The 13,358-nt window shown below is 35.4% G+C and overlaps 1 protein-coding gene across 1 annotated transcript; it reads left to right on the top strand.

Moving 5' to 3' along the window:
- The first annotated feature begins 1,567 nt into the window (after positions 1–1,567).
- LOC6043177 (testisin) lies at positions 1,568–12,980 on the top strand. The gene is made up of 5 exons (XM_001870861.2): positions 1,568–1,577; positions 7,823–8,226; positions 8,288–8,807; positions 8,872–8,979; positions 12,795–12,980. The coding sequence occupies exons 1-5, from the start codon at positions 1,568–1,570 to the stop codon at positions 12,956–12,958; spliced, it is 1,206 nt and encodes a 401-aa protein (XP_001870896.2). The 3' UTR covers positions 12,959–12,980.
- Positions 12,981–13,358: the final 378 nt, after the last annotated feature.

Here is a 13,358-nt window from a genome sequence, read left to right as displayed (position 1 = left end):
TTTAATTTTGCCATCGAAAAATACTTATCAGATATTTTAATAAAGTACATCGTTTTCAAAATAATGTTGAATTTCTACTCAAAATTTCCGTTTATCGATGTTTTAAACAGTTTTCATGATTGTCCATTTCTTGAAATATTTTTTTCGATTTTGGCCATAGTTAAGGAAAATAAAATTTATTTAATATTGAAAAATATTCGCAACGGCCTTAGTTTTACATTAGTCAAAAACATTCAAATTTAATTTTTATTTGACTTTATTAGAATACATGATTCAAATTAATTATAGTTTTTCTTAGGAATTAAGAATTATTTCAACCTATAATGCATCGATCGACCACCCCCATTAACACCGCTCTGTGTGTGGTTTTGCTCATCGAAAAACCATTATTCTTATTTCCTCCATCTTCACATTACGTGCGGTGCTCCTTTCAACGCTGTGTGGTGTGTGTTGCTATTGATGTTACTTCACTCTGTTTGATACTGTTGTTGAGCTTCGTTGTTGCTGTTGTGTGTGGTAGCACCACACAGTTTGGGCTATCATTACCATCATCATCATCTTCAGCCAGCAACAATCTGGTGCTTCGCATCTCTTTTCCATTTTAATTGTGGTGGTGGTGTTAGCTGGTCGGCATAACTTGTATACAAAATCGTGAACGGAACAACAGATTGCAAAAATTAAGAGAAGATAACCAAAAAGTAAATCAGAAGGAGAAGAAATCACGGTAATAAAAGCGCACTCAATTAAAGTATGTTTGCCTTCGGGCGATTTTGACCTCAGGTCTTACAAAAATTGTTATTTTTTATCGATGACCAGATCATCGCATTTCATTGCTAACGGGATAAAGCAACTAAGGTGGAATTTCTTCACAAGCTCAAAAGAAACTCATTATGCACTCAAAAGCAGATAAAATTACAGTTTGCATTCCTAAGAGGTGTCAACTCTGACGAAGGCTACCGATTTGTCACAGCTTTCTACATACAAATTTTCCACACATCTTTAAACTTTAACAATGGTCCATTTTCAAGCACCCATTGTTACGAAACAACGGCAGACTGAGATTCATTTTCACGCTACATTTTCCGCATTTTTCCGTTCCACACACAAAAGCCCATCAATCTTGTTCTTGCATGAAAATTTATTTCTCGTTTTTCTTTGTTTTCCCAATCTTCTCCTTTCAGAAAGAATGAAAATTAGGTGTGACCGTCCAATTCGAGCAGCAGCAGCCCAGCCAGTAGCCAAGTCTGAGCAGGAGGCACATCTCGGCCGGCAAAGATGCTCCTCGCATGGCGTTGCCTAACTTTGGGGCGCGGCTTCGTTCAAGTTCTTCTTCTTCTGCTGCTGTTGCAAAGTCAGCTGTCAACGATTGCCTGCGCTGGTGAGTTTCTCGAGGGGATTGCAATAGTCAACAATATTCACTCTATGACTTCTATTAAATGCATTCAAATCTCACCATCTGCTAGATTAATTTCCTTCCACGTTACCAGTTCGTGGGAAATCCACTTATGCTTCTCTATTTTGTGATAAATTGGTCAACTCCATCTAGGCCCTAACCTAGCTTGCCCACATGGCCAGCAGTAACTCTAGCATGACCTCGTTTTTCTCAGCCACCATACGGGTAGGCCTAACCAGTGGGTAATGAATTTCCAAGTGCCAGAAGTCAAACGGCTCGGCTCATCTATTTTTCCAACAAGTCTCCACAATGTCGGCGTTAGTCCACGTTTAGTAACACAAAGTCACTTACATAGTTAAACTCCAAAAGCCGGCAGCTCGGCTCAGCAAAACTAATTTCCTCCGCCAAGTTGGCTTTGCTGCACATCAGGCCAAGATACTCCCAAAAGGTAATTGCTTATTCATCCTATACCTCTTTGGAAAAATAAGGGGTGAAGAAACGCAACACACGCTGGATGTTTCGTAAACTCGTAAAAAAAAACCCCCACCGAAGAATTATCGCATGTTGGGCTATGCAAAAGGGTAATGTGTTGGCTACCATTGTTGAACCACATTTGGATGGAAGCGTTTTTTTTTTCTTTTCGAGATAAATGGTTTACAAAACTGCACGCTTGCGCAGATATTGTTGTGTGAAAAAATCCGCTGAAACCAATAGCTGTTGCGCCGCCTGCAGCTGGACGGATTGATGGGAATTTTCCGGTGGATCAGCGCAACCGCGTGCGCGAGTGGAACCATGAGAAATTGCAAATCAGATGATATTTGTGAATTTTGTTTTGCTTTGCAAAAATATTTCATTTGCAATAAATGTCATCAGTTTTTACAACGAAATGGAAACAATTTCAAAAATCATGGTTTCTAATTTGCAAAAAAAAAAATTCTGTTAAACGCCAGGTCACCTGAATTTTGAGCACTTTTGAGATATTTCAACCAAATGGATTTATAAAACTCTAGTTTTTTTTTATTTTAAGAGATTTTTGTTTTTTTCGATTTGAGGTCACAAAATTAAAAATTCACATAAAAGCTTAACATGATTTGATTAAAAATTTGTGTATAAGTTATTTTAAATGTTATGCAATAATTTTATTTGTTTCTTGTTTTTTTAAAAAAGTGGCAAACAATACAACAAGAATTAGCTAAATTTAATCAATTTTTTTGGATTTTTTTTTAATAAAATATAAAATCATGGATTTCACACTAAATCGACAGCAACAAAATTATTTCGAAACTCAGCTTTCTCGTACTCAGTTCATATCTAAATGGATTCTTTAGCAATTTGGAGCTAGCGTCATTTAAGGAGCTTTAAATGAGTTTTTTTTTGTAAATTATGACAATTCAGCTGAGTATTCAATTTTCATAAATTCATCATTCCAGTAAATTGAGAGCGATTTCAATGTTTTTGAACAGATCCAAAAATTATAAAATTTAGAGCGAGTCCACGAACAGGGCATTTTTTTAAAGGGTTAAAATGGATGAAAACAAACATTTTTATGCACGTTTCTATTGTGAAATTGTCTCAGGAACACGAATATGATAAAATTATCACCAGAAAATGGGATCTAAGGGGTCCCCCGAGAAAAATTTACAACCAAAAAATTCACTAAAAGTAAAAGTGTCTATTTAATATGTTAAACTGCCTTACCCAAAGCGTTCTCAGTCTCACATGGTAGTCCTAGATGTCCCCTACAAGCTGCAGGTCGAACCTAGTTGATATCTGGATGGAACACTTTTTTATTTTAGTTTGAAAATTATGCTATTTTTCACTAAAAGGCCAATAACTTCCTTTAGAATAAACCAATTTGGATGCTCTACCCTGCATTTTGTTGCATTTTTCAAGCCCTTTCAGATGCATTTTGAATTTTGAAATTAAATTGAATTTTGCCCAAGTTATAGCTTTTCTAAGATTTTTGGCGTTTTTGAACCTTCAAACTTTGTGTCTCGATTTGCCCCACTTCCCGTTGACCTAGAGTGCTCATATTTTGGCCAGATGCTAGTTTATATGTCCAAACAACCCCTGAAAATTACAGGCAGATTGGTGAGGTCGATGCGAGATGGGTATGCTTTGCTCGTGGACTCGCTCTTAAATTTGGTGCGCTTTTCTCATTAAATTGAGAAATTTACCCTGTCGGCCACTTTGACTTCTTAGACGTTAACCCTCTAGTGCACAATTTTTTTCGTTTTTTTATTTAGATGTCGTTTTGTGTAATTTTTTTCTACGAAAAACTTTATTTTTCTTGTTTTACATTTTCTTGTTTCAATTTAAGTATTTTAATTTGCATTTATCTTGTTCACTTTACATTTGTTTCTGATAGTATTTGGCTTACTCTACCACCTCCTATCATTACTTTTTGCCTGTCATGTTTTACAGTAAACTTTTATTTTTTGCTTATTTTTCACATTTTTTACTATAGAACGATACCATTATCATTTAAATTTAAAAAAAATGGTCTAGTACACTACAAAAATTACTGCATTCTTATTTTCACATAATATAGAGAAAATGTTTGTAAGAATCGATGCTAAAGGTGACTCCAGAAAAAGTGCCATTTTTTAAACATTGGCTTACAGAACCTTAGGACTTTCTTAAATTTTCAGAGTACTTCTTTCCAATGCTTTTTAAAGATCAAAAATTTATTGAAAAATTGATGTCTGGCGAATGTTTAAATCGAAGCCAGATTAGTAGCAGGGCTGGGTTGTAGAGGGTTAAGATGAACCTCAATCGATTCAGTGCTGTTTAAATTATTATGTTGCAGTGCTGACAAATTCAACATACAATTGTCATCATGTTCCTTAATAATTTATTGAGAAAATCAGCACCAGCTCGAATTGGGTCCATCTTAACGTCTAAGAAGCAATCTTGGAAAATTGTACGATCTTTCCAAAAAATAATCGATAAAAGTATCAAACGTGAACCAAATGCTGTAATTCTCTATTTTTTGAGGAAAATGCAACAAATTCATTTCATTTTACTTAGAATTGTAGTAAAACATTTTATATCTAAAATACCAAATTTCACACATTTTTGAAAAAAAAAAAACGTTTTACAATAATTAACTATTGAGCTGAATTTTTTATTGATTAAAAATCACAAAAAAACACCTCAAATGGAACTAGCTCCAGAAGCCCAATAATATATCTATAGATTTTTTTATATCCTATAAGCCATTGGAATTCCTTTATTTTCAAATATTCATCTAGATATCGTCGCCATCGTGCTAACTTGTCGTACGTGCATTTTGGGCCAAATTGAGTTAAGAACGCCATTTTGTGCAGCTCACAATGCCTCACCTTTTGACCTTCACAGATCCCCAAAATTCGATTTCAATCCTGAGATATTCAATGAAAACCAAAAAAGCTCCAAAAATTTTTGTCACTTTTCATATGAAAGTAGTTTCAATCCTGTAGTGCTATCTTGTCACTCACTTAAAATTGATGTAAGTGCGACAAAGGGCAAAGGGATTTCAGGTCAGGATGCGTTTGACGCACGTACAAGTGAGACTACCGTAAACATTTGTAATTATAACTCGGGACTCCAGCAACCAACTTCAACCAAACTTCGGGACAATGCACAGAATGGTCAACCAAACAAAACGTGTTTGTTATTGTTTACAATGCGTGCTCTCGTTTTTGTATATTCAAGGTCAAACATTAAAACGCGTTTTTCTCGGAACGTCGAAATGGCGGGTGCGACATGATAGCACGACGACGTCGATATGAACTTTGTAAGAGAAAGCATTTTTGGGTGGGAAAATTCAGCTCTGAAATATAATGAGAATTGAAGGTTGTAACATATTCGGCAAGTCAATTTGACATGAAAATGATCTCTCGAAAATGATGTCTTATGATTGTATTTCTTGCTTTCAAAAAAAAAAAAGTTCAATAGTTTGCCTTACTATTTGCAAATTATTAACAAAGTTCCAAAGCCGTTGCAAATATTTTTTTAAGTTTATGCCAAGGGGGAAGGGAAAAAAGAATGAAAATTAAATTTTAAAGTCATGGTTGCAACATTTGAATGAAACAGGTTTTTTTTATAGCATCGGAATTTTAACAAAATTTAAAATGTTCTCAAAATCTTAAAAAAGTCCATACTTACCACATATTCAATATTACGCCCACTTGAAATGTTAGTCTTGATCCATTTTTTCAAATTATGTTTTTCGAATAGATCATAAAATTTTATTTTTAACATTGAAAATTGAACCATTAGTTGCTGATATATTGGCATTAGAAAATGTGGGAATGTTTGGATGAGACATAAACAACTTGAATTTTCTTGTTTTTTTTTATTCGATGTTTTTCAGCAATCAGTGGTCCAATCTTCAATGTCTCTTAAGCAATTGTATTGGATTTCTTTTATTACTTTTCAAAAAAAAATCAGGAGTAGGCAATCATAGACACCTTTTCAAAAAATCGGGAAACGAGAATCATCCAGTTTTTTAATTTGATTTGCATGAGTAAAAAACTGAACGGATGCCTAAAAAATTGTTTGATTAAAATTTCAAATTTTCCCAAAAAAAAAAACATCATTTTCCAAAAAATATAACTCGGCGGCAATATTCCATGGATCTATGGCAAAACAAATACAATTTTTTGGAAATAGATTTTTAGTAAAAAAAGCTTATTTAAAAATCGTATAGAAATCCGTGTACCTATTTTTTCTGAATAGTCCTCATCAATACCTCCAACTTTGCTAAAGACACCTAATCGATCAGAAAATTCCTTCAAAAGTTACAGATTTTCTAATATTTACGTATCATTTTTGTATGAACAGGTTTCAAAATTGTATGGAACCTTGTATGGGTGAACCAATAACACAAAATGGCTAATTTGCTCATAGGAAAGGACCTCACAAAGTTTGAACCGAATCAAAATTATAAATATAAAAGTAGCTGTAATGCAGTCATTTAACTTCTATAAATTCTATAAATTATATAAATGTATGTTTATGGATGAAAGAAAAAACGGAAAAGAACGAACAATTAATTTGAAAAAAATCAGGGTAATTCTCCGCCAACTCACACAGCAGTTGCCCCGACCCCTTTTCGATTTGCGTGAAAATTTGTCCTAAGGGGTAACTTTTGTCCCTGATCACGAATCCGAGGTCCGTTTTTTGATATCTCGTGACGGAGGGGCGGGATGACCCCTTCCATTTTTGAACATGCGAAAAAAGAGGTGTTTTTCAATAATTTGCAGCCTGAAACGGTGATGAGATAGAAATTTGGTGTCAAAGAGACTTTTATGTAAAATTAGACGCCCAATTTGATGGCGTACTCAGAATTCCGAAAAAACGTATTTTTCATCGAAAAAAACACTAAAAAAGTTTCAAAAATTCTCCCATTTTCCGTTACTCGACTGTAAAAATTTTTGGGACATGTAATTTTATGGGAAATTTAATGGCCTTTTCGAATCTTTATTGACCCATAGGGTCATTTTTTCATTTAGAACAAAAATTTTCATTTTAAAATTTCGTGTTTTTTCTAACTTTGCAGGGTTATTTTTTAGAGTGTAATAATGTTGTACAAAGTTGTAGAGCAGACAATTACAAAAATTTTGATATATAGACATAAGGGGTTTGCTTATAAACATCACGAGTTATCGCGATTTTACGAAAAAAAAGTTTTGAAAAAGTTGGTCGTCATCGATCATGGCCGTTAATGGTCACCCGCGACAGACACGGACGACGAAACAAAGAGAAACGCAAAAAGTAACTTTTTCAAAACTTTTTTTCGTAAAATCGCGATAACTCATGATGTTTCTAAGCAAACCCCTTATGTCTATATATCAATTTTTTTGTAATTGTCTGCTCTACAACTTTGTACAACATTGTTACACTCTAAAAAATTACCCTGCAAAGTTAGAAAAAACACGAAATTTTAAAATGAAAAATTTTGTTCTAAATGAAAAAATGACCCTTCTGGATCAATGTAGATTCGAAAAGTACATTAAATTTCCCATAAAATGACATGTTCCACAAAACTTTACAGTCGAGTAACGGAAAATGGGAGAATTTTTAAAACTTTTTAAGTGTTTTTTTCTATGAAAAATACGTTTTTTCGGAATTCTGAGTACGCCATCAAATCGGGCGTCTAATTTTACATAAAAGTCCCTTTAACACCAAATTTCTATCTCATCACCGTTTCAGGCTGCAAATTATTGAAAAACACCTCTTTTTTCGCATGTTCAAAAATGGAAGGGGTCGTACCGCCCCTCCGTCACGAGATATCAAAAAACGGACCTCGGATTCGTGATCAGGGACAAAAGTTACCCCTTAGGACAAAGTATCACGCAAATCGAAGAGGGGTCGGGGCAACTTTTCCCGATTTCGTGTGAGTTGGTAGAGAATTACCCATCAATAATCTATTTTCTATTCCAGGCGTCCTCCAGAACGTCCTCGGCGTCCCCGCTACTTGCGTCCACCAGAACGTGGTCCGCCAGTGTCGGCTGTCCTTTTCCTGCTGGCTCGAGGGTGGCCGCCATGTTGCCGGTTGTGGCGACAGCCGATGGCTGTTCTCCTGTTGCGTCAAGGACGGTGACCTCATAACATCCGCTTCGATGCCAGCTCCAGCATCGATGATGTCCATCAACTCCAAGCTGGCTTACGCGGCTGCCGTTCCCAAGTCTAAGGGGTCCATGATGATGATGATGGGGCCACCACCTCCAGGCATGGGATGGGATCATATGCCGCCACCGTTTCCCAAGGGAATGCCCTACTCGGCGGCCATGGGCCACAGCAAGAATAACTTCTTCAAGCGCAGGTCCGATCAAGTGGGGGCTTTGGTGAGTGATTTGGAACATTCCATTTAAATTTTTAATTATACTAAGTAATTTCTATCCACAGAGTGAATGCGGCATCGCTCGAACCCCACAGAACACCCTCCAGAAGCGCATCATTGGCGGTCGGACGGCTAACTTTGCCGAGTACCCATGGCAGGCCCACATCCGGATCGCCGAGTACCAGTGCGGTGGCGTCCTCGTGTCGCGGATGTTCGTGGCCACGGCCGCCCACTGCATTCAGCAGGCCCGTCTCAAAGACATCACGATCTACCTGGGTGAGCTAGACACGCAAAATTCAGGCAAAATCGCTGAGCCCCTGCCGGCGGAGAAGCACCGAGCTGAGCTGAAGATTGTTCACCCCAAGTTCCTGTTCCGAATGACGCAACCGGATCGGTACGATCTGGCACTGCTCAAGCTGACGCGGCCTGCCGGCTACAAGACGCACATCTTGCCGATTTGTTTGCCCGTGCGGCCGCTGGAGCTGGTGGGGAAGAAGGGCATCATCGCCGGGTGGGGCAAAACCGATGCCAACATGGGACAAACGGGGACGAACATCCTGAGGACGGCGGCGGTGCCGATTATAAGTGAGTAATTTTACAGAGACTGTCGATGAGGACATTTAAAAAGCTATGGTTTGGTTTATTTTAGGTACAAAGGAGTGTCTTCGGTGGCATAAAAGCAAGCAGATCAGTGTTGAACTGTTCAACGAAATGTTCTGCGCAGGGCACTCTGACGGCCATCAGGATGCGTGCTTGGGTAAGTTATTATCAAACAAAATAGTAGTTTTTGCAACAAGGTGAGGATTGTTTTAGCAAGAAATGTTCATTGAATCAAAATCCAAAAATAGTGAAGAGACTCAAACAATGCAACCGAAAAACACATAAATTACGGATGAATTTTATATTACAAAGCCGGAGCTCCAGCTCCTGTCGCAACCAATCATGTTCATAGTTGGGGTTTGGCTCAGTACATCTAGGAGTAGATGTACTCAATAGGGTTTACCAAAAACGCGATGGGAACTTTGAGCTTAACTCATATATTGATTGATTTTGGTGCATTTTTTTTTCTATGTATTTTTGAATATAACAAAAATCTTAAAAATAGTCTTGAGCTCCCAATCAGCGATTTTCTGAAAAACGGCCTTTTTTAAACTAGTTTTGATTTATATTTTAATCAGTTAAATTTCACCTGAAATTTTAAAAAAAATTGTTCCAGCAAAACAAAAGCCAGCAAAAGCAAATCAAAAATGCCACAATAATTAACAGCTAAATCTTGTAGTAAATTTCCCGCTTTTTTATATATAAATAACTTCCGTCACCTCATAAAAAACGTTTCCTGCCATTTTTTTGTATCATTGAAAAAGTGTCAATGAAAATTATAAAATCCTTAAAAAATATAAATACAGAACATTATTGCTATAAATTAATGTGAAAACAGAGTGATTTTTTAAATAATAGTTAAAGAACAAATTTTATATTTTCGTTGATAAAGGTCATCATTAATAAAAAGGAAATAGTGAGCACTAGACGAATTTTGAAGATTTGTTGATGAATAAATACATTGCAAAATGATCTACAGACATGCCTCGGCTTTGATTTGTTCAGCTGCTTCGGTTAAGCACGGTCCAGTGCTTCGTATGTAAAATCATGCGAACATCAACAAATTATAGTGTTTTGGAATCAAGATGATGTCAGCTATCCATTAAAATTATAATTTCATAAAAAAAATCACAAAAATGCGCAGGATTTTTTTATACATTTCGAACGTAATAATTTTTTTTTTGAAAATACTGAAAATTTTCACAAAACTACGTATTTTTGAAAAAAAATATCTAAATTTCAATTTATACAATATGGGTATCAAACGATCAGGATTTTTTTAAAACATTTTTGGATTTTTTTTCTCTTTTATAAAGTTTTTCGGCATTCCAAACTAAGCAACTTTGTCGAAGACATCAAAATTTTATTTCGCAATCTAAGCCTTCAACGACTTTCCAAACCATCACGAATCCGTTTTTTTTTTTCAATGTAACAATTTATGATTTAGTATTAAAGAAAAGTGTTATTCTCAGCACTTTCATAAATCAAAAAAATTGTTTTTCAATAGTTACAGCCATTAAAAAGCAAAAAAAAAATCTATTTTAAGACTCAAATATCTGGAAAAAGCCCATGCTTAATTTCAAGCACACTACAAACGCTGAAAAATCTAAGGGATATTTTTCTTTAAACTCTAGATACTTTAAATTACAAATTTCCACCCTTTCTAAATTGTTCAACTACAGTCCAGGCTCGATTATCCGAAGCCTCGATTATCCGAAGTTTCGATTATCCAAAGTTCGATTATCCGAAGGTTTGTAAGAGACTTCGGATAATCGAACCACGAAAAAAAAATTGTTTTTGCGTTTTTTTATTTTCTTACTTTTAACATTAAATTCTAGATCTGCGACCCCATTTGAGTCAAATTTGAATTGTTGATTGGCTGTTAAAATTAAAAATGTATTTTTTCAATATTTCATCATTGCCATTTGACCGCCATCTTGGATTTAAGATTTAAAAATCACTTTAGAGTAGTTTAAGGGTTATATTAAAGCTCAACAATCAAAAATATGACAACGAAAAAAAAAAATTCGTGATTCGATTATCCGAAGTTTCGATTACCCGAAGTGAAATTTTGTCAAGGCCTTCGGATAATCGAGTCTGGACTGTATATGTTTTCCCATGTATTTTTTCCCGCTGAATCTGATTCTACCTACATACATGAGTGTCAAAATATCGATTCTACCATATCTCAGCTATCAAAGGTCGGATAAACAATGTCCGAAAAAGAAAATTGTTAAGATTTTTTCCAACTTTTTAAATAAATTATTCTCAGAGATGAACTAGAATGGACACTGTTTTAAAAAGTTAAGAAATCATATTTTTCCGAAATTTTTAAAATAAAATTGCAATTTATCAGAAAATAACAAAAGTACTTTTTGATTCCAATTTCAATTCAGCATCCAACAATTTGATTTTTTTCGGGGTGATTTTCGATGCTTTGCAAAAATCTCTATTTTTTTCAAAAATCACATGATTGATTATAAAATTTAAGTCCAGCATACCCTTAGCCCAAAACTTGTTTTTTTCGAATGGGGTAAAGAATGACAAAATAAGATTTTTGGAAATAAAAAGTAAATTAAATATTAGCTTTTTTCAATTACCTATCTTTTCCTAATAGTCTCAATAAATAATAATGATAGACAATATATTGATTTGAAATCTCTTCTTAAGATACAGATTATCGGGTATTTGCATGGTACTTTTCTATGGAGAGGTCTCGTGGCGTAGGGGTAGCGGCTTCGGCTGCCGATCCCGATGATGCTATGAGACGCGGGTTCGATTCCCGCCTTATCCACTGAGCTTCTATCGGATGGTGAAGTAAAACGTCGGTCCCGGTTTCTCCTGTCTCGTCAGAGGCGCTGGAGCAGAAATCCCACGTTAGAGGAAGGCCATGCCCCGGGGGGCGTAGTGCCAATAGTTTCGTTTTCTATGGAGAGCCCCCAAATTTGTATGAGGACCTAATAAACCAATGGACAAAATTCTTCCAAACCAAAAAAAATCAAAGCAAAATCGATTTGTGTAAACTTAGAACATTTAGGTTGTATGCGGGTTTTCAGAACATTCATAAAACCTATATGTTGAAAAATGTTACTATGACTGTGAACTTCGAGTAGTTAGTTTAGTTAGTTCACTGTTGAATGTGTCATAAATAACTCGATTAGTGCGAGCTTTAACCGCCCAACGGACTTTATTTATTTAAATTAAAGTGATTTTTTTTAAATTGGTAGGCTTAGACAATGTGACAACAAACAACAAATTTTATGGCAGAATTTGAAATTTGTAATTCAAGTTAAAATTTGGTGAAAATGAATCAATTAATTATATTTTCGGGATTTTTTTAATTTCATAAATTAACCTTGTTCAAATTCTATTTGTTACCTTCCCCACTGAGAAATCGGGAAACGAAAAACACTAAAATTTTTAGATAGTTGTTATGATCTTGGTTCTGTTTAATATTTTGCCTATTTCATGATATGTATCAATTCAATATTTTACATATTTCATGATACCAGTTCAATTTCCATTCAATTAAGTCAAACTAAACAAAAACGTAAAAATAGTCGATTTTTCACTTGGCGGGAAGAAAAATTAAATAACACTAATTATGCTTTAAAAACATTACCAAAAAAATATTGTATTTTTTCATTCCATTATACCTTAATTTAAGTTGACCAACTAATGAGCTATAGCAATTCCCAATTTTAATTTTATCTAAAACTAATCTTGACATGAAATTATGAAACGAGCCGATTAATTCAATAAATTCAGCAAAAAAAAAAAACAATTTCAAATCTAATAAATCATAAATCTTTTAACCCACACTGTACAGCGTACCCCTTCTGAGCTCATGTTTTGTATGTAGCCTACCTTTAGGCGCATTCCATGGAGCTACTCATTTGTGTTTATTTCATTCAATTCACCCAAACATCCATTCATTCAGTTTATTCGTTCATTCTCTAACCATTTTCGCAGGTGACTCGGGCGGTCCGCTGATCATCAACGACCGGGGCCGGTTCACGCTGATCGGCATCACGAGCGCCGGGTTCGGCTGTGGGGTGGACCACCAGCCGGGAATCTACCACAACATCCAGAAGACGGCCAAGTGGATCCAGAACATGATCCTGACGGCGAGTTGAGCGCGACGGAGATTTTTGGACAACCGTGTGGTGCTGTAATTGGAAATAATCAGTATTGTATTTTTTCTTTCTTTTAAAAGAAGCTGAAGGTTAGCAGGAAAAACTGCTCGCTTAGTGATTGTAAACTCTGTTTAATAAAAGTTGTGAGCACGCTGTACCACGAAAGAGCTTCTTTCTTAGTTAAATTTTTTTATACTCATTATCATGACAAGCTGTAATGTGATTTATTCTATGATGTTTTAAACACTTCTGTGGCAATTTTATTTTTTACTCTTTTTTTAAACGTTAGGTCTAGAAACTTCGTCCTTGGAATCGGTGGGTGATACTAAACTAACTTTAGAAACATGTGCTGTAGCTTACCTTAATTTACTAATCATTTGACGCACAATCTGACAATCTG

The sequence above is a fragment of the Culex quinquefasciatus genome, chromosome 2, assembly GCF_015732765.1.
Source record: "Culex quinquefasciatus strain JHB chromosome 2, VPISU_Cqui_1.0_pri_paternal, whole genome shotgun sequence".
Classification (NCBI taxonomy): domain Eukaryota; kingdom Metazoa; phylum Arthropoda; class Insecta; order Diptera; family Culicidae; genus Culex; species Culex quinquefasciatus.
The sequence above is the reverse complement of the archived record's forward strand: the minus strand, read 5'-3'. Positions and strand labels throughout refer to the sequence as shown.

What these genes read in the sequence shown, in the direction of transcription:
- LOC6043177 (XM_001870861.2), top strand. An exon ending in GGCGGCGGTGCCGATTATAA is followed by an intron (nt 8,808 to 8,871) that starts GTGAGTAATTTT and finishes GGTTTATTTTAG; the next exon opens with GTACAAAGGAGTGTCTTCGG. An exon ending in CCATCAGGATGCGTGCTTGG is followed by an intron (nt 8,980 to 12,794) that starts GTAAGTTATTAT and finishes CCATTTTCGCAG; the next exon opens with GTGACTCGGGCGGTCCGCTG.